At 35.8% G+C, this 20,975-nt stretch overlaps 1 protein-coding gene across 1 annotated transcript in view; it reads right to left on the bottom strand.

Annotated features, from left to right (window-relative positions):
• Nucleotides 1-20,756, bottom strand: part of LOC113114350 (AF4/FMR2 family member 2-like) — a 198,513-nt gene extending 177,757 nt beyond the window's left edge. The window contains exon 1 of the mRNA XM_026281262.1: nt 20,500-20,756. Within this exon, the coding sequence (XP_026137047.1) occupies nt 20,500-20,552 (53 nt within the window). The 5' untranslated portion in view covers nt 20,553-20,756. The remainder of the gene's footprint in view (nt 1-20,499) is intronic.
• Nucleotides 20,757-20,975: the final 219 nt, after the last annotated feature.

Genomic DNA, 20,975 nt, shown 5'->3' with positions numbered 1-20,975 from the left:
AACTCCCCTCAAACTTCCACAATCCAGCAGGTTTAATGTTTGTTGACATGTTATGTCCTACTCTATTTATAGCCTGTGGTTGGACCACTGTACTCCCGAATGGAACAGCTGCATGCTCATACAGACTCGAGATGAAGTCAGGCGAGGAGGAAAGAGCCTGTTCCACATCTGCTCGAGCCACCTGGATGGCACTGGGTCTTGGAGCAGAGCCGGGTTTACGTGCAGTACAGGGACGAGACAGAGAATGCGGTCCCACATGACCTCTGCGAGACGTTTTTGGCAGATAGCATAGTATGTGTTCGATTAATTAATCGCATGACATTTTATTTATGATTGGACTACAGCTTAATCTGCTGTACATACTTCTAGTTTTCTAGATAAATATAGATGTACTTTAAAATTCTATGAATCCATTTCAAGACATTAGGTAGACTAGAGCTTGGCGGCAAGATGGTAACAGAAATTATTTCACTATACTGCAAATTCTCACACAGAGCTACATATACAGTACACACGAAAATAAACAAGAAACAGGTGAACATAATCAGCAACCATGCTAGGAAACCAAGAAAACGGGAACTAGCCACATAAAAGAGAAAGCTGATACTAAAGAGCAAAATAAACTTCAAAACAAGAGTCCCAAAACAGAAATCCACAAATAAGATGTGACCGCAATATAGATTTGTACAGCTATTAGTGGTAATATTAATATATATAATTTTTTACTTGTACCATATTATTGCTATATAATATAATATAATATAATATAATATAATATAATATAATATAATATAATATAATATAATATAATATAATATAATATAATATAATATAATATAATATAATCATACCATCATACCAATCCAGGCCATGTTTTTATTTATTATTATTTACCAGAAGAGTATTATATTTAAGATTATCTGTGGCTGGGGCAAAGTAGGAAATGCAACCTCCCCCACATCACCTCAAAAAAAATGTAATGCCGTCCATATTAGCGTTGTCTTATCACAGCGGTCTCCATCGCTCTGTGGTGGCATGCCTCCCTCTAATAGGTCCTCTATTGACCACAGAGGTCTGACTCTAGACCCCATCATCTATTTGATTCTGTTCTTGAAGTGAGTGTTCAGCCCTGTCACCCCCCCCCCCCCATCAGCCATTATGCATTATGCATGCCAAACACTTGTGTTTTGTAGATCAGAAATATATTTTTGAATAGGGAGGCTTTTTGCAAAGCCAAACAAGTGTGACAGTTCGTCCTTTGAGTGTGTCTGGAAACATTATTTGTTCATTTGTTCTGTTTTTCTTTTTTGCCTGCACCCCCCCACCCAGAAGCAAACGATTTGCACAGCCTATTTAACTATTCCTGCTTTTATTTCCATTTTACATGACTGTTGTCAACATGCAGCCACAAAGACTTCAAATGAGCACAACTTGTCACATTTATGAGCCGGAATTTAAGGCGAAGCTGACTCTCTTGTTGAGCTATTGTTGAGGGTAAATACTGGATTCAAAGCTAGGCTCTTTTGTGTTGTCATGGCATTCGGAAGATGATAGTAATGGATACGGCTCTGAAAACTCGGCCAGGCGCCAAATGAAAGAAGTCTGAGTTTAGACTGAGCATCTTCTCAAATTGCATATTTTAGCGAGTGACCATGTTGGAAAAAGAGCTTGTTAGCAGGAAAAAAACAATGCAAGCGACATCTCCCGTCAACATCAGCTGTGAAACGCTGCAAATAAACCCTTATACTGATTCCTCATGGGACCCCGTAAAGATTCAAATTAAATGTGCGATTCAATGCAGGTTTTAACTGAACTTTGGTCAAGGAATTCTTTTGAATCTGCTCTCTTACTCCAGAAAATTGGCTGAGCGCCTGATTTGTAATTTTAGAGGCGTCGTGCACACAGACTACAAAATCCCCTTTCCGGTTAGTAAAATAAATTCTGCAGTCGGTTCATGTAATTAACAAGGATATAATTTTAATGGGAGTTACAGCGGAGGGACATGGCATAAATAATCATTGTTCCGCAGTCTTTTGATTTCAAAAATGCATTTTATATCATTTAATGGCCACTGATGCATTCTCTTCACATTACCATAATAAAATAAATGACTCACGTATCACAATATAAACACTATTATTGAGATTTGGCTTTGCATTTGACAACAATGGATTTAATGACTGACATTATAACCATATTCATCTAAAATGACTGCCTCTGTCAATTCAGGAAGCAGGATTTGTCATGACAATATGTCCGTGGAAATGCGACTCTCCTGCATGCGGGGAATATTTCATGACAAAGGTGGGATGCGGTCTATTAAAACAATCTATACAAAACTGGTCTGAGCAACAGCCAATATGCCCTGTCACTTTTTCGTTTGGGAGTGAGATGGATGGCTGTTTATATGGGCTTTGTTTGTTGACGTATGTGTTTGTATGTGTGTGGACTACCATACAAATTCTATGTTCTGTATTAAAGCTGCAGTTTGTTCATAAAGCACTATGACAAGACAAAGAGGTTGAACCTAGTGTGCTTCTCGACAGTAGAGTGTGTCAAAGAGAGGCGGATAGGGGTATCAACACACTATAGGCAAACTCAACCCATTTCCCACCCCCGTTGCTGGTAGTGCGGGGGGTCTGTGGACCGCTGAGGCCCCATACACACACACACACACACACACACACACACACAACATCAGCACAGCAGAGCGTAGATTACGTCAACACTCACTCTCACCAACTGCCTACTGTTGTGACTAATTGTTTGCTCTGATAAAGGGCTGTGAGCATCTGAAGTGCATTACATAGCAACAGCTGAAATACATAGAGAATTTATGGTTATGTACTCTGAACTCTTTAAAAGCGTAAAAAAAAAATAATAATACATACAATACAATTAAAAAATGTGGAATTCTAAAGTCCCCCCCCCCCCCTAAAAAAAAACAGAATGTACCATGGCTTCCACAAAGTATATTAAGCAGCACAACAGTTTTCAACTGATAATAATAAGGAATGTTTTTGAGCTGCAAATCAGCATATTAGAATCAATTGTGAAAGTTATGTTATGTTGACATTTATCAGTTATCAGCCATAGTATGATAATAATTATTGTCTCATCTGTATCTGTCTCATGCATCCCTATAATCATGACCAATACCAATTTGCTTTTGTCATGTTTCTTTAACTCAGCCCTCAACTAGAGCTCACAGAAAATCCAGTTTCTCACTGGTAATAACCACACTGCAGTGGTATACATGTGCGATCATCTTGTAAATGTGATTATTCTGTGATGACTTGAAGGCAGTGTTTGTTCACACACATATAGCGGCACCTGCTTCAGATGTGCTACCACTCTTCAACACATCCCTCTCTCTCAAGCATCTGCAAGGAGGAGCCGAAAAATAAGCCACACAATTACAGCTAGCGCCTCTAGACAACAATCTGGCTATGAGCCTTCACCATTATCACAGCCGTCTGTTTAGTGTTGGTTGCTTTGTTCTGATGAGTGTTTCACTTGCATTCTTACCTCAGGTATGTGTTCGTATAACAGGGTGCAACACACAACCTATTGAGTTTGAGGCTGAATGCTATGACAGTATTTGTTGCGTTTTTCTATTCTTTGTTGCCCTTCTGAAGCATCCGACCTAGTCTCAGCCCACAAACCACCAACAGACCATCACTGACCATCTGATGCAAGAGTTCACAGATATATCTCTCTGTTGGACACAAAGTCTTATCCACAAGTTCCCCAACTGTTAGAATGACCATTTCAGATAAAGAATCAGTCGCTAGATTTTCAAAAGTTTGTTTAGAGATGTCCTAATTACATCTGTTGTTCAGATTATTTCCCAAACTCTGTTCTTCAATCTATACATTTCCACTCTAAATTTCACTTTTATTTAATAAGGAATAAAAAAAAAATGTTAGAATAAAGTAAACAAAAAGCAATCATGTGCACTAGACTTTTCAAACAAAGCATGCCATTCGCTGTTACGATCTGGTGATTAAACTGAATTAAAACAAGCCTGTTACATCACACACTCTTAGTAATTTTACACTTTGACCAAAGGAAAACTGAATTCAATCACATTATATGATTTCATATGACATTACCACCTTTAAAACAGTTATGTTATCTGGTTGCGTTTTGGCATAAATCTATTATGAAATTCAATGTGGGAATCAAATTAGAAAATAAGTGCTGATACCCAAGTCTACTGTTCTCTTAGTGTGGCCTACTGGTGCACTGACATCAGTGTTGTGGTCGAGATCAGCTCTTTTTTAAGTCTGAGTCTAGGCTGAGACCTGAATAGGTTGAGTTTAAGTCAAGACTGAGACTAGAAGAGGGTCTAAAGTGTCAAAGTCAAGACCAAGACCAGAGGAGTGTCCAGTCCAAGTCAAGACAGATCTTACAAAAGGGTTGAGTCTGAGTCAACACCAAGGCCTTAACAGAGTCTGAAGTGTCTTGAGTCAAAATTGAGACCTGAAGAGGATTGAGTCCAAATCAAGACGGATACTAGAAGTGGAGTCTTGACTGAGTCAAGACTGAGACCTGAAAAGAGTCTGAAGTGTGAGAGCCAAGACCATGAGCAGATGTGGGTTAAGTTTGAGTCAAGACCGAGACATGTAGAGGGTCTGAAGTGTTGAAGTCAAGACAAAGACCGGAAGAGAACTGAGTCCAAGTCAAAGCAGATGCTAGAAGAAGGTCTGAAGTGTCCAAGTCAAGATTGAGACCTAAAGAGAGTTTGTAGTTTCCAAGTCCATGCTGCCACCTTAAGAGGCTCTAAAGTGAAGTCATGACCAAAACAAGAAGAGGGTTGAGTCCGGGTCAAGAAAGAGACCATAAAAAAGTCATGCCTGAGTCAAGACCAACACCGGAAGAGGGTCTCAAGTCTCACCCTAATGCTCCCAATTCCATGACAACAAGACCAAGACCATGAAAAAATCTTGGTCTTGGGATGGATTTGAGACTGAGTCTGGTCTACTGATTATTATCAGTTTTCATACAGAACACCGTATTGTTACAGCCTCATGAACAGTGACTAATAGGAGAATTATTCTCTGAACCTGTGAATTCTCAATGTGGTTTGGAACAAAGTAAATAAAAAAGTATAATTTTTTTAAAACATTCCACTGTGAATCCATTCACAAACCATTTTATAGATTTACCGAATTTATGACTTATGCCCACAGCATGTTTCTGAACCTCACACCAACCAATGTGAGCAAGTTAAAGAGGTTGTGCTGGTGCGGTGGGCTGTTAGAGCCCCCTCCTCATCCTTACTCATGGCTGCCAGGGTACCCTTATCTCCATCCACAGGGCCTGTGCTATCTGCATCCCCCACCCCGACCCACCACGGTTACGCCAGAACGGTGGGGATGCAGACTCCAGCTCAAGGAGCACCGTAGGACCTGGCATTCCTGTAAAGCTCAGATACCATTCAGGTCCCTCATTCAGGAAGGCTGCCACAGGAAACAAGCCCTCACCCGAGACCGAGAGGCCCACCACAGTCAAACCATATACTGAATACATCAACACACTCCCAATACAATCTACTCAGGGTCTTAATAAAATGTGTTTCGTCAATGATTGTGTCACCATTTTAGCATATTAACACCATAACTGTCTTCGTGGCACTGCTGATAACACTTCCTGAAGTCAAGTAATGTGCAAAAAGTGTAGCATGCTTTGACTTATGAATATTTAGTGTATCAAACCGTTTTAATATGGTTTCAATGTATGGCTGAAAAATCACAACAGATGGGAAAAAAAGTTATGAACTAGTTTCTACCACTCCAGTTTCTCGCATATGTACATGCTATTGAAAATCATTCACAATCACATGACCTTGATATAGCAAACAAGACACACTTCTTACTAAGCAAATGTTGTCTTTGTTAATGCATTGTTACGATTGCTTGACTATGCTTTAGGGTTGATAGCAACATATTTGCAGTTTCATATCGATTCCTATGTTTTCTGGATTGTTGGGCATCAATCAACAACTGCTGACTTTGTCTAATATGACCCTAATGAGAAAGTACAATGTTAATTGGTAGCATAAGCATAGTTTGGCCTGATCAATATTATCGAGAACCACACACACGGATTGGTTTTGGTAGAGCTGACACTTCCTGTAAAGATTTCTTTGCCCAGATAGCATGCGTCTGTTGTTTCCTCTCTCTCTCTCAGCCATTCCTGCCAATATTGGTGTTCTTTTTTTTTGCTTGCTTGCTCTTTTCATAGATTTGTATGTAATGACTGTAAAACATGGGGCAATTAAACTTACATTCTGAGAGAAATCAACCCATTGTTTCCAATCAAAAACATTTAAATTACCATTCCGAAGGTTAGTCGATTATTTGCAGTGAAAGACCCTGCCAATAAGTAAACTCATTTGGAGAAACAATTCCCCTAAGACATCTTCACGTCTTCACAAATAAGTTCTCAGCCACAGCTTCGAGTTCAGATTGGTTTTGATGGATTTTACTAGCAGTCAATGTTCTTACTGAAACTATATTGTACAGAGGACTGACTCAATTCGATACCCAAGGTATTGAATCAAGCAAGTCTGAATATGCAGGTCAAGACATCCATGACGACTATTCCACAGTTCAATTTGTTCTGTTGCTTGTAAGTTGTCTCTTTGTTCTTTATTTTATTACTGTTTAGTTGAATAATTACCTGAGGCAGTGTTTACTATTTGAGAAGAATATATGCACGCCATTGTTTTATTTTGTTAATGTTCATAGTATTGCTGTGCCACCCCCCCCTCCCCTCCAAAAAATAAAATAAAAAATAAAATAAAAAACACTACTAAAGGGCTCAACATAGGACTTTAATAAGGTAAATAAATAAATTGCAATTTAATTTAATTATTTATAAATTATAATTGTTGCTCTAGACAATTGCCTATGGTTATGATTTTATTAATACAATTGTCTGATTGATTTTATAGTCTTTGGCATTCAGAAATCCCACAAAATAAAATTAAGCAATTTTACTACAATAAAACCATGGTTCATTTTGGTAAGGGATTTGATGTCCACGTTTATGTTGAAGAAATAAAGAGGCCGTAGCATATCTATCACAAAAAGGTGTAAAAATAATAAATAAAAATGAAGTTGATATTTGAATTAAAACCTGTTAACGTGTAAGCAGTACACATCAAAACATGAAGAATCAAAACGCAGTGCATAGCAGATTCGTCATAATAACCAGTCATAAACACATCCACAGCTGTAAATCAGACATAGTCTGGTTAACAGGTTAAATGTTTGGTCAATATTAAACAAGGATTTGATCATCCTATAAGTGTAACAACAATTACCAGGCCACTGGCCATTTTTTTATAATACAGATTATTTTGTATTACATTATATTTTAATAGTGTTATTCAATAAAACCATAATATAATTATTAATTATCCAATCATTATTGCATCATTGTTTTCATGAAAACTACAATATTAAGTCAAATGCGCAGTTGTTGTTGGTGACATTATTACGTTAAAACACGTTACCAACGTCAACAGTCAAAAAAGTTTCACGGGATTAAGAACAGCTATCTGAATGTAATATGTCAATGTTTAGATTTTTATTTGTATATGTTAATATAAATATAGAACGAAAGTTTCATTTTTTTGGAGCAACTGGGATGGTGCACACCCGTCCAACTTCGCGGTAGAGAAGCATTTTGAACTTAATTAAACAAGCTTAAAATTAGTCACAGTCCATCAGGAAATAAGAAGCTCTGAGAGATGTGGGCTTTCCAGAATGTACCTAATCTGTCGACGAGAAAGCACTGAGAAATTTCTTCAACTTCAGATAAATCCAAGGTTACCCGAGCGCTTTTAAGTGATGAATTTTTTTTTCCTGCTTTTGTGCAAAGCAAATGAGCTTCTGTCTCTTTATAAGAATGGAGTTTTGAGGTAATGAGATTTATGAATTGTGTAGCCAATTTTTTTATTCGTCTGGGTTCGTGCATTTGGAAGCTGGTGTGGATGGTAATTATAGTATACATTATCACGACCCCCCTTCACTCCTCCGCACTCTTTTGGTGGTTAACTGCTTTTGATAACAAATGAATTAATGAAGCTTTACAGGACAGTCGAAGTGGATCAGCAAGTGTGGGAGAAAAAGAGGTGGAAATGGAGAAAATGACAGCGAGAGAAAGAGAAGTTGGCAGATTACGACTTAATGTTGGCTGGGTAATGGTAATTTCGCCACACTCTCCTCTCTCTCGGACTGTGCTAATGGCTTCATTAACACTTCCACTATCCAGCGGTCCACAGAGGACAATGTCACATCCGTCTTCGTCACATCACAATAAAACCTGCTAAACACAACTGGCCTATCGCTCCAGCTGCTGAAGGAGGCAAGAAATGAACAGAGGGAAATCAATAGCGAAATATCAATGCGAGTAAAGCTGCGAACATGGAAGTCAAGCAGGCCCCTGCAAACAGAGAAAGTGCTGGATTGATCTCTAACAGGTATGTTGCTCACACTTTGGGTAATAACTCAATGCCACGGCGGAGGAGGAACAGCACGCTGGGAAAAACAGCAACGTGCCATAAATCACTGGAGCCGGGCTCTGTTGCCGTCAGCGCTGAATTGATGACGTTTTCCTCTGCCATCTAGATCATTCCTCTGTTGACTTCTGAAGCCCTAGCTTCCTGTCTGCTGCTTTACAGGCCGTTTTAGCATGAAGTCCCCGCGGTGCTTCTGTAACTAAAAGGTTTGATTTTCCAGGCAACGGGAGGACGTGGAAAGCCTGCAGGGTTCACGCGACTGCAGTAACACTAAGGGAATTATCTGAACATGTTAAAGAGTTATAATGCAGGCGTGATGTTAACTCATTCAGTTAAACAAACTAGTTGTTAGAGAATACATGCCCAAGTAAACACTGAGGCAAATTATTAGCTTCAAAGCCACTTTTTACTTAGTGACTTGGTGTCACTAAGGCAAGAATTATTACCACTGCTCATGCTTAACATTAAAGATTTAAATAAATATATACAATTAATTGCAGAATTTGATAGGTCATGCACTAGACCAATATAGACCAATTCTAAACGTTTTGCAATAAATAAAAATGTATATATATATATATATATATATATATATATATATATATATATATATATATATATATATATATATATATATACATATATAATAACATATATATATATATATATATATATATATATATATATATATATATATATATAATAATATATATATATATATATATATATATATATATATATATATATATATATATATATATATATATATATATATATATATATAATAATTTATATTTAAAGTAATATTTTTACTTTATATATATTTAAAATAAATGTAAAATTACAAACTAATAGCTAATTACAGAATTATATATATATATATATATATATTTTTTTTTTTTTTAAACATGTGGGGCCAGTAAATTTGTATTCTTTCTTTTATTGAAATAAATTAAAACTTTGATTCAGCAAGGATGTGAATACTTTTTTTAAGCAGTGATAGCTAAGATTTATATTGTTAAAAAAATATTAATATTGTGTATAGTGTTCGTTTTGACTTTTTATTCCTCAAAAAATCCTGAAAAAAGTATTGCAGTTCCCAAGAAATATATTTGGCAGAACAAATGTTGCCAACATTGATAAAAAAATCAGCATATAAGAATTTTTATTTTTATTTTTTTTATAAACCGATTGTTATTGATGCTACCAAAACTATTTTAAATTATAATCCCATCATTATCCCATCAATCAATCAATCAAAATAACTGATCCTCCCTTCCACTCAGAAGCACTTCCACTCCCTTATTCTTTTTTGCAAGAGAAAGTACATGGAGATAATGAAGACAAATGTAACAAAATGAAACAAAAAGGGGGACTGATTCATGTACAACTGTGTATTGCACCACGACAAGTGTTACAGCAAACACATTCCTTGAGAAATGAGGATTTCAGAAAAAAAAAACCTTCTGCAGGAATAGCACCACCTGCTTTGATTGAATGATTCATGCCGTGAAGGCTTCTGAGGTGTGAGGAAAACACTTCTATTATGGTTGTTATCATGCAGCAGTCGACCATAACTCAGCTCCACACAACAACGAGGGTGTCAGCACGTCAAACCTGTTCATTGCTGTTTATTTATGCATGAATATGCATGCAGTATTACGGCAGCATCTGACACTCTCCTACCTGAGAATAAAACCGCCTGGCACTCAAAGCCGTCACACAGACACAGAGGAACATTAGGTTTGAAGCTTTTGATGGAATAATACAGCGTTCTAAAAACAGTTTTTTGTATAAGACGTGCTGTCTAATCTAAGCGGACTGAAGTAATAGAGCTATTTTGCTACATTCACAGTGATATGAAGAAGTGTGATGTGAAAGATTTCTATAAAAGAGAACGACAGATACAGCAAATAGGCTGTGAAGCACTTTGAAGAGTGATTGTTGGGGTGGCACACTGTTTTTATTATTATTATTTATTTATTTATTTATTTACTTTTTTAATGACTGAAAGGTAATTTTTTTGTTTTTTTTTAAATATGCTTTTGAATTATTTTATTAGGTCGTTTTAATAAAATATTAATACAAAATACATCTAAAAGATATCTATCTAGTCTTACCAATGAATAAAATTATTTTTATTTTTATTTTTATTATTATTATTATTATTATTATTATTATTATTATTATTATTAGGACAAAATAACATTTAACAAAGTTATTATTATAATTGTCAATATTATTACAATACATATAATTTAAAACATAACATTATAATTTAAACACCAATAATAATAATAATAATAATAAAAATAATAATAATAATAATAATAATAATAATAATAATAATAATAATAATAATAATAAATAGCAATAAAAACAACAACTATTATTATTATTATTATTATTATTATTATTATTATTATTATTATTATTATTATTATTATTATTATGTTAGAAAATTATATTGTTTTAGATAATAAAATTTAAAATGGCATTTATAATATGTTTAATTTATATAGCGCCTTTCAAAGCAACAAAGATTTATAACAATGAACAATTTCAATTTCAATTTATATATTCCTATATATCTTGTACAACCAGTCATTATATTTCTCTACCAAAAAAAAAAAAAAAGAATAGACAAACAAACTAATTGAAACACAAATAATTAATTAATTAATAAAGCAGATGCCTGTGAATAATAAGAATTTTAAGGTAGTGAGAAGTATAAATTCAATCCAGTCTTTTTTTACTGGTGGAGTCTACCTTCCCTTATAACCTTCAAAGAAAATGTCCAGCTCAAGCTAGCATCAAATTGTAAATGCACTGCTCCGCAGAACTTTCTCCCCTCCGGTGAGATCAGTCTCCATGCATCTGTGGCCCTTTTGTAACTCACGGATCTTAACAGCTCTATGAGTTTCTCACAGGGAGATAGTCTTCCATTTAAAGCATTTTGGCTTCAATTCATTTCCTTATCTCAGCTTTTCTCTCCTCCTCTGATAAAGATGTGTGTTCTTTTCCGATCTTTATCAAACAATAAAAGCCAGGGGGACTTTCAGAGCACTCGAGCAGCTAGAATGACAACACTCTTAGTAGTTTTTCAGCCACTTTAAGCTCGATGTGAATGAGCCACGTTTAATGGGACGAATTAGCATGTGCTGTGAAAGGTGGACAGTTGGATGTGAATGACGGAGCTCTGTGTGATTGTGATATTTGGCAGGCATGTCTGCTCTTTAGCGCTTCTGCGGCTCCCAATAAACAAGGTGAGATTTCACTTTTTACACGCTGAAGCCAAACGCCGGCCACTGTTTGCTCAGTCCTGACGTTTCAGAATGTGAACGTCAACACACAGTAATATCTGGACACAAACACACAAATACTCACACCTCTCACAGAGACATGATGGCCGGCCAATCAATCAGTCAATCAATCAATCAATCAATCAATCAATCAATCAATCAATCAATCAATCAATCAATCAATCAATCAATCAATCAATCAGTAAATCAACCAACTCAACCAATCAATCAACTAACCAACCACAGCCAGCCATAGTCATATCAGTGAGGCTTTTACTTCTCGTAAAAGAGTAGGCCCTTGCCAAATTGCCCCCCTGGCCTATGTCAATCAGGGCCTCCTAATAATCCCCAACCACTTGATTGACTCTATGGTTCTCTCTCCTCTCCACCTGTAGCTAGTGTCTGGTGAGTGCACTGATGCTGCACATTGGTGGTGGTTTAGGAGAGACCCCCGCCACTATATTTGTAAAGCACTTTAGGTGTACATCAACACACAATAAAGCGCTATAGAAATGCATCATTCATTCATTCATTCATTCATTCATCCAATCAATCAATCAATAAATCAATCAATCAATCAATAAATCAATCAATCAATCAATCACAATCAATAAATCTATAATTTCTTATTTTGTATTTATTTATAAGAAAATAACATTACTTTTAGATTGGCATCTTTCAAAAGAATTTTTTTTATTATTCTATTGTAGTTTTTGATAATATTTTAAATTAGATTTTATTATATATAATACTTTTTTTTTTTTTTTTTTTTTTTTAATGTCGGTATAGTTTTGATTCCTTTTTATTTCCGTTTTTGCTTTACTTATGTTAGCACATCAAGCTAAACTAAATTAAAATGAAAAATGCTGCGTTTGAAAAAAGTAGTAAAATGAGTTTCAGTTTATATATATTTTTTATTTTATTTCAGTTAATGAATATATTTTATAAAAAATACTAATTTATTCATTATTTTATGTTGTTTTAAAAAATGTCTGTGTAGTTTTTATCTATTTATTTACTTTTGTTTAGTTATGTTAGAACATTATTAGTTATGTTAGTAGATTTTATATATTCATTAATTCATTCATTGTGTGTTTTGTTTGTTTGTAACAATTTTGTAATGGTTTTAGTTTTAACTGTAACACATTTATATCCAAATTGCACATTTTGGATTTGCTGTAAACTGAACATTTTGTCACTATCCATCCACTCTGCATTGTCTGAAAACCATTTCACATTCTTCCCAATAACACAAAAAGACTTATAATCAAAATGTCAAAGTTGATATTTTCCATACAAAATATTATTGCATGCTCATAATTGCTGTCAGCAAATTCAGTGGCAATATATATATATATATATATGAATATAATATATACATTACAACAAAATAAAATAAATTGGAGCATGTAATAGAAGACAGAAGTTGGAAGCCTAGCTCATATCAAATAAATCAAGGAAAAAGATATGTTAAACAACAACAACAACAACAACAACAGAAACAACACAACCTTTTGTTCCAGAATGCAGCAGTACAGATTTTTGCATATAAATATGTCTCAGGAATCCGATTTTTGTGTATTTGGTACTGTGCATTAATATTTTCTAAATAATATTCAACCATCTTTGTCACAGAGCTTTGGTAAAATGCCCACACATAAAACAATGCTCCAAGAATAGATGCAACTGTAAAATCACACACAAGGTTCAGTATTTGGCACATACTGTACAGTAACTCATATACATCATATACGGCTCCCCATGCTGCTCGACTGTCAGGAATTCAGCTTTGTTTCCTCCCAACATGCATGAACTCGAGCAATAAGCAACACACATCTCTCACTCTCTAAAACGACAAACATCTGAATATAATTCAATCGAAGACATTCATTAACATTAGGGCTCTAATAAGAATGTGCAATTTTCTTCTGCTTCCACCAAGCTAACAGCAAAAGGTCAGTCTAAAAGACAGACTGATTCATCTCTCAGAAAGAAATGAGATTGAAAAAAGCGCTCTAACAGATGCCTCCTGCATGGCTGTATTGAATCATCATATTTGTCATAGAGTGCTTTCAGTGGAAGCAGTGACCTTTGAGGTAGTGGAGTAAATTGCTTCGTGGCATAAAGGTAAGCTGGAAGCTTGAAGCATGAAGCTTGATTAACCTGAAGATCTTTAGACGGAATCCAGCCAATCAGACGGCAACGGAAGTCTGTCGACAAATGAGAAAGGCATTCATTATGGATCTGCTGTCGCGGTTGCATTGTACACCTGGGCTATCAGTTTGCTTGATTCATTTGATGTGAGCAGAGCAACTTTGATGTCTCTTATTAAATCCTGAAGTCGTGTCCAACATCCAGGACCAGCAACACATTTCTGTTACAGCTTTGATGGCATATGACAAAATAGCACATAAAGACAAGTGTTTAAAAGTTTTTTTATTTTTATTTTATTTTTATATAATGTATTTATTTTTGTACATAAATTAATACTTTTAATCAGCAAGGACATATTAATTTGATCAAAATTGGCATTAAAAACTACTTAAAATGTTAAGATAAAATTTCTTTATTTAATTCTTTTTTTAATAAATGCTGTTTCGAATTCATCAATCACAAAAAAAGAAAGAAAAAATAATAATAATTCAGAGTTTCCACAAAAAGATATTTATCAGCACAGTTTTCAATGCTGATAATAATCAGAAATGTTTCTTGAGCAGCAAATCTGCATATGAGAATTCTTGTCACATGATTTCGGAAGGATCATGTGACCCTGAAGACTGGAGGAATGAAGTTGAAAATGATCACAGGAATAAATGATTTTTTTTTTTTTTTATTGAATAAATTTTACAATACATTAACATGAAGTTATTTTTTAATTATAATAATCATAACCTTTTAAAAATCTAAAAACATGTATGATTTATATATTTTAATTGCATTTAAAATGTTACATTTGATTGGATTACAGTTTTAACTAAACCAACAAACATAAGTTAAAGAAAATAATAATCATAATCATAATTGTTTTTTTTTTTTTTTTACAAATTGCTTTATTTATGTACGACTGACAAATATGCAACACATAACATTTGTTTTTTTTTAAAGTAAACATTTATAATGGATTGATATGTGATATGCAATTCAAATACCTTTACCTTTGAATTTACGTCTAAATATTTTTCCGGAGTCTATCCAAAGTAATTTGACCAATTAAATTCTATTTTTTTTAAATATCAAATCCATCACTCTGGCTGTAGAAAGTCCTTGATTGTGGCAAGTATCACAAAATTGTGCCACTCACACATTTACCAGCAACTCTTTAAATTGTTACGATAATCAACCACTGTTTACGTAACCTCGCTTTGTTCATCAACGACTACATTAGTCTTTGGCACACAGCCTTGGCCGAAATCAGATTCCGTTCATGTTTTGTTTGCTTTTTTATGCACCTTTGATATTTGACTCGAAACAGTCTTGTCACGTACAACGACGCGGTCTAAACGAAACGCTCAAGGCTAATTGAAGCAGATATTTAAGCATTTGAATTTGCGGGGCCATTAGCACAGCCCTAACTGGGTCTATTGTAATTAGTGCTCAGCTAATAACTTCTCCAGAGCCGGACAGTCGTCCAGAGACACGGCTGAGAGACCTCAAGAAGAGTTTCCTCTTTCAACATCGCTCCCCGAGCCATTTCGACTGTTCTGTGTTACGCTGATGCCATTGAGATGCAGGATCACGTGAATCAAGGTAAATTAGCACCTGCTGGTTCATCTGTGCAGTCTGTTTAGTTCGAAAACATTTGCTGCCTTCATCTCCTGTGAATGAATATATATATATATATATATTTATTGAGCTGAAAGTCATATTTGTGTCCATAGATCTTTAGCTATTGAACTACTCAAATCCGCAGTTCTACCGACCGCCGTCTCTTGAGAGAAACTTGTTAATTGCGTGCCGAACCTGAGGACAGAAGGGTGGCAACCCGTCACCTTTTGTCTCTCCCATACAACCTGAGCAGCGTGCCAACCTTTATCATGCCACAGCGCTTGGCTTTCTTTTTGCAGGTGGCAAAATGATGAGACCGCGGGCGCTGTGCTTGGCAGCCAGCTCTCACAAACAGCATGCCAACTGCCGAGTCTCTTCGCTCGCGCGGCCGCCGCAGAGATGTGCCGGGCACAGCCTGGCTTGGCTGCCTTTTCAAGCCGGGCACAAATGAGATTGGCACGGAGCACGGCTCCTCGAGCGAGCCGTGTGATATATGGTCCCCAGCTGTGGTCAAGGTGGAAGTGGGGAGGGCGAGGGACGCTGGGAAATGTGGAAGATCTGTGCCACGACCACGGAGCATGTTCAATCCCTGTGACTCAACAGCATGGGACCAAAGAGAAACAGCACACAATGTGCTACAAAGTGGACACGACACACACACACACACACACACACACACACAATAAACCAAGAGAAAGTGTTGTTTCACAGCGTAACAGAACATTTTGTTTGTCACACTCTAAGTGCCCTACTTTCTGAACTTCACTAAATAAATGAGAGAACTTGGTTTGGCAATGTGCATTTTCTTTTTGTTTGCTACCAATTTATTTTCTCATAGTTTGTATTGTATTTCACTGCTTTTGAGCATTTAGCCAACATTTAGAAAGGGTTCGTTGCATCATTCAATGTAAATTGTAACTAAATAGTATGTTGGAATCTCACATGTCTTCAAAACATTACATAATTCAACTAAGTAAACTGTCAGAAATATATATATATATTTTTTTTTGTTTTGTTGTTGTTGTTTATCTTGGTATTAATTTATATATCAATATTTTTGTTGGTTAAAAAACCTTAATAGAAATTATTTACTCAATTTCTGTAATTGTTCTGCTTAGAGACCCCTTTGTTTTGTAGTTTCATTCTTATGAGCAATCTATTTATTTATTTATTTAATTAATGTAATTATTTATTTAATTAATGTAATTATTTATTATTTATTTATTTATTTATTTATGTATTTATTTATTTATGTATTTATTTATTTGCACTATGCTATTGTATTGTATAAATATTGTGCTGTTTGCTCACACTGACATTGTTTTTTCAATAAGTAGTGCATTTAAGATGATGCACAAAAAAAAAAAAAAAAAAAAAAAAAAAGAAATCCCATAAAATTGATACAGCAGGCTACATAATGTATAGTAAACGTGCAGTGTATGCAGACTGATGTAGCCAACATAATATTCACATGGTTGGTGACTGGTCTTCTTTATTCAATATACTTGCATTCTAAATTGTGATTGGTCTAATCTTACTTGCATATACTTACACAGCAAATACTTTGTTGTGCAGGTTTATTTACGTGCAAAATAAGTTGTGACAATGACGAAGCAGCTATTAGGTGAAATTGCATTTATGTGAAAAATTTATTTATGCATGCATAATCAAAGTCTACAACCTACATATAACAACAACAACAAAATAAATAAATATATATATATATATATATATATATATATATATATATATATATATATATATAAATCATAATTTTGCTTCAATTTGTAAATGAAATTAGAATCTAGTTTAAGATTCAGCTCAAATCAGCTCAAATGAAAATAAACACTACGTTCAATTTGCATAGCTGGTAAAAATGCATACATACAGTACATACATACATAAATATTTTATATATATATTGTGTGTGTGTGTGTGTGTGTGTGTGTGTGTGTGTGTGTGTGTGTGTGTGTGTGTGTTTGTGTGTGCGCGTGTGTGGTTTTCTGAATATTTATACAAACAATGCAAAAGTACAGCCTATGTTTTCTATATACAAAACAAATGCACAGAGTCCGAAATCTGGTTAACTTCTCATTCGTCTTTGCACATTTTAACACCAGGATATAAAAATGAGTTATTGGGACAGGAATCCCTGCTGAGAAAGGGCAAGTAACAGGAAAAAAGGCACAACTGAGTCACTGAATAATCCCTCCTGGTCCTGCTCTCAGGGCGGCCATAAAGCCCCGCCAAATGAAAAGAGAGTCACAATAAATGGCTGCGGCTAATTACGAGGTCTTCTATTACCACTAAAGGCGCAAACCTATAAAATATAGGCATATAAATTTGAATGAACCATAGTTCCGGTTCTCTAATCCAAATGCATTGGTTACGACAAATACTTAACTCACACGCTCATAATATAAAAATGATTTAGCAAACGAAAAGCTGCACCACACACAGAGCAATTACTTTCGCAGAATAATCGAAAAACACACTTCAAAGCCATTTGACTCCGTTAAAGTGAAGAGCCAACATAATTGTGGCAGCCATTCATGTCACGGCTGTGTCAGCACGGAAAAGCATGTCCCAGTCCCCCGCGCCTCACTGCCTCCCGTGCTTAACCTTTGTCTACAAATAAGGCACCGCTCTCCATTGAGCTCATTTTGCACCTCACTGAATTGTGCACCACCTAATCTGACTTGATTAAATCCAACTCGTGTCGAAAGCCCGGACCAACATACGGGAGATCAGATTCAAATCAATATGATTGCTGAGTACAGCCCCGGGCCATCAGATGAGCATGGCAAGTATTAAACACAAAGACAGTGAATTATGAGTGCATTATTATAGTACGCTTGCTTCTGAAACACTGATTTATCGCCACACAGCACAGAACGATCACTCATCTAAGTATTTAGCCGAATCTACATTTCAAATGCATTTTTTTGGGGAGGTCGACGGGATAGTGGTAAAAATAGCAATACTGCCGTTAAAACCCAGGCCAAACAAACTTAGCACACAAAAATGGCTTTTTAAATACCCTCATAAATATTCACAGACTTAATGGGTAGCTCAGGGTTATGAATGTGGCAACAACAGACAAAATTGCCACCACCGCAGAAGTAATAAGCAACTAAGCCGGTAGCTATTCCTGAGAGAGAGGAGTTTTAATATCAGCACAGCGCATAGAAAAAATAACCTTTAACCTTAAGTATGCTTGTAGTGACTATATGGAAAATAAAGACAACATGTTTTTCAGACAACAGACGTCAACAAGACAATGTGCCATCACTGAAGGGGATTCAAAAAAGGATTCATATTTCATACAGCAAGTCGCTAGACAGAATACTGACATATTATAACACTCGAGAGTCAGTCGGATTCGGATGATCATATTCCCATTGAACATTTTCAAGAGAAAGGTGTAACCAAAATGTGTGCTAGTCCTTTTCAAGCACTATTAAATAAATACAGGTATAAGGTTCCTATAAATTAGTGGCAAAACCATACACTCAAGAATATGTGGCCACTTAAAACCGTATTCTACAAATCATATTCCTGCTTATATAATAGCTCGACGGTGTTCTGTCATGTGCAGGACGGTGAGGATAAAAACAAAAGAAAGAGGATAAAAGGTTTTTAAAAATGTGCAACTGAGACTCGGCTCGACAAAGGAAAAAGACATGTGTCATCCAGGACAATAGCAGCTAACCGGACCAACTGCATTTGTCAATATAGGAAAAATGACAAACGCTCGAATATTTGGAGGCGCTTCACTGTTATTGTTCATGTTCTCTGCTGTATTGCTTTTGTGTGGACTCATGTCAGCACTCGGCGGGTTCCTGGGCTCTGCCACATGGTGGGGATGTGGAGAGTGTTCAAAACCAGCAAATATTCAAGGCAGAGAATTATGCTGAAATCATATTGTAGTGGAGGATAAAAATATAAACAGCATATAACCCTGACCAGCAGGGGGCGCACTAGCTGAATGCCCTCATTAACAATGATGATTAAATAAGCTAAATTAATAAGAAATACTCATGTTTGCATGGATAATGGATAAAGACAAACAAATCTAACAGGCAATTAGTAGTAGAGGTTTATAAACAAACTTAAACTCATTCACTTAAAAATGCATAGGCTATTCAAAATTAATAATTGTATAAGGGGTTTTGCTTTATAAATGCAAACATCTCCACAATACATAACTGTGCATTTAATAAACAGCAGCACTTAAACCACTAATCAACTGAATTTCAGATGATGCCTCACAATATGTTTGACTAATATGTAATTACATGTTAATTATGTTATTTATATTACTCATTACTTACAGTGTAACTGCCCAAACATGACTTCTAATATAAAGTGTGACTAGCTGACTCATTTAGGACTTTTGATTCATGATAATCGAATCAAACAATAATCAGATCAATTCAGTTTAATGTAGCAGGAAGAAGTGTCAAAATATGCTCCTTGTTTATTTTATGTAGTTTCAACCTATAATTCAATTTATCAACACGCAATTCATCAAAACAGCGATGCTGTAATTAAAGCTGTCCCAATCATAATTTATGATGCATGTCTATAAACAGAAGAGCAGTCCCATCACCGGAGACAGCAGAAGTCAGCACTACGGACCCTAGCGAGCTGCCTACCAAGACAGCATTTCTGGACATCATCGGCGCTTTGCGAATGCGCGTTCGGAACGCGTCTACGATGCCCAAAAACGCAGTGGAGGTAGGTTGCTCACTGGGGTTTGAGACACGGCCGTTATCATGCGTCATAATGGGTTTCACTCGTATTTCGGAATGTGACCACGTCAGATCGGAGCGCATGACAAAGACATTTCATTCAGTAAAATCAACGCATATAAACACATGAAGCCCGCGGACGTACCACTGTTGCTCCAGCTCCCAGTCCCTGAAGAAGTCAAACTCGAATAGGTCCATGGTCGGTGTGTTTCAGTGAGGTGCCGGTGGCCGCATATGCAGGAACGGTGTCTGTCTCCCTCACTGACGCGCGGAGCAGCTCGCACTGCCGCTGCCTCTCTCCGCTCAGCGACACGCAGCCCTGAGGAAGGCGGAGTCAGGGCTCGCTGGAGGCGGTCACTCGTTCTGAAAGGACCGGCGCAGCACTCTGAACCAGAGCAGCTCCACCTGTGTCCAGCACACACCACCTGTGAACACTCAGTCCAGAGGCTTTAATAATGCAGTTTAAACCCAATTAATAATAATAATAATAATAATAATAATAATAATAATAATAATAATAATTATTATTATTATTATTATTATTATTATTATTATTATTATTTTATTTATTTTTTTCAATTCTTGTGTTGTCCTTATAAAATACATGCTTGTTCTGTGCCA

Source organism: Carassius auratus, chromosome 14, assembly GCF_003368295.1.
Source record: "Carassius auratus strain Wakin chromosome 14, ASM336829v1, whole genome shotgun sequence".
Classification (NCBI taxonomy): Eukaryota; Metazoa; Chordata; class Actinopteri; order Cypriniformes; family Cyprinidae; genus Carassius; species Carassius auratus.
The sequence above is the reverse complement of the archived record's forward strand: the minus strand, read 5'-3'. Positions and strand labels throughout refer to the sequence as shown.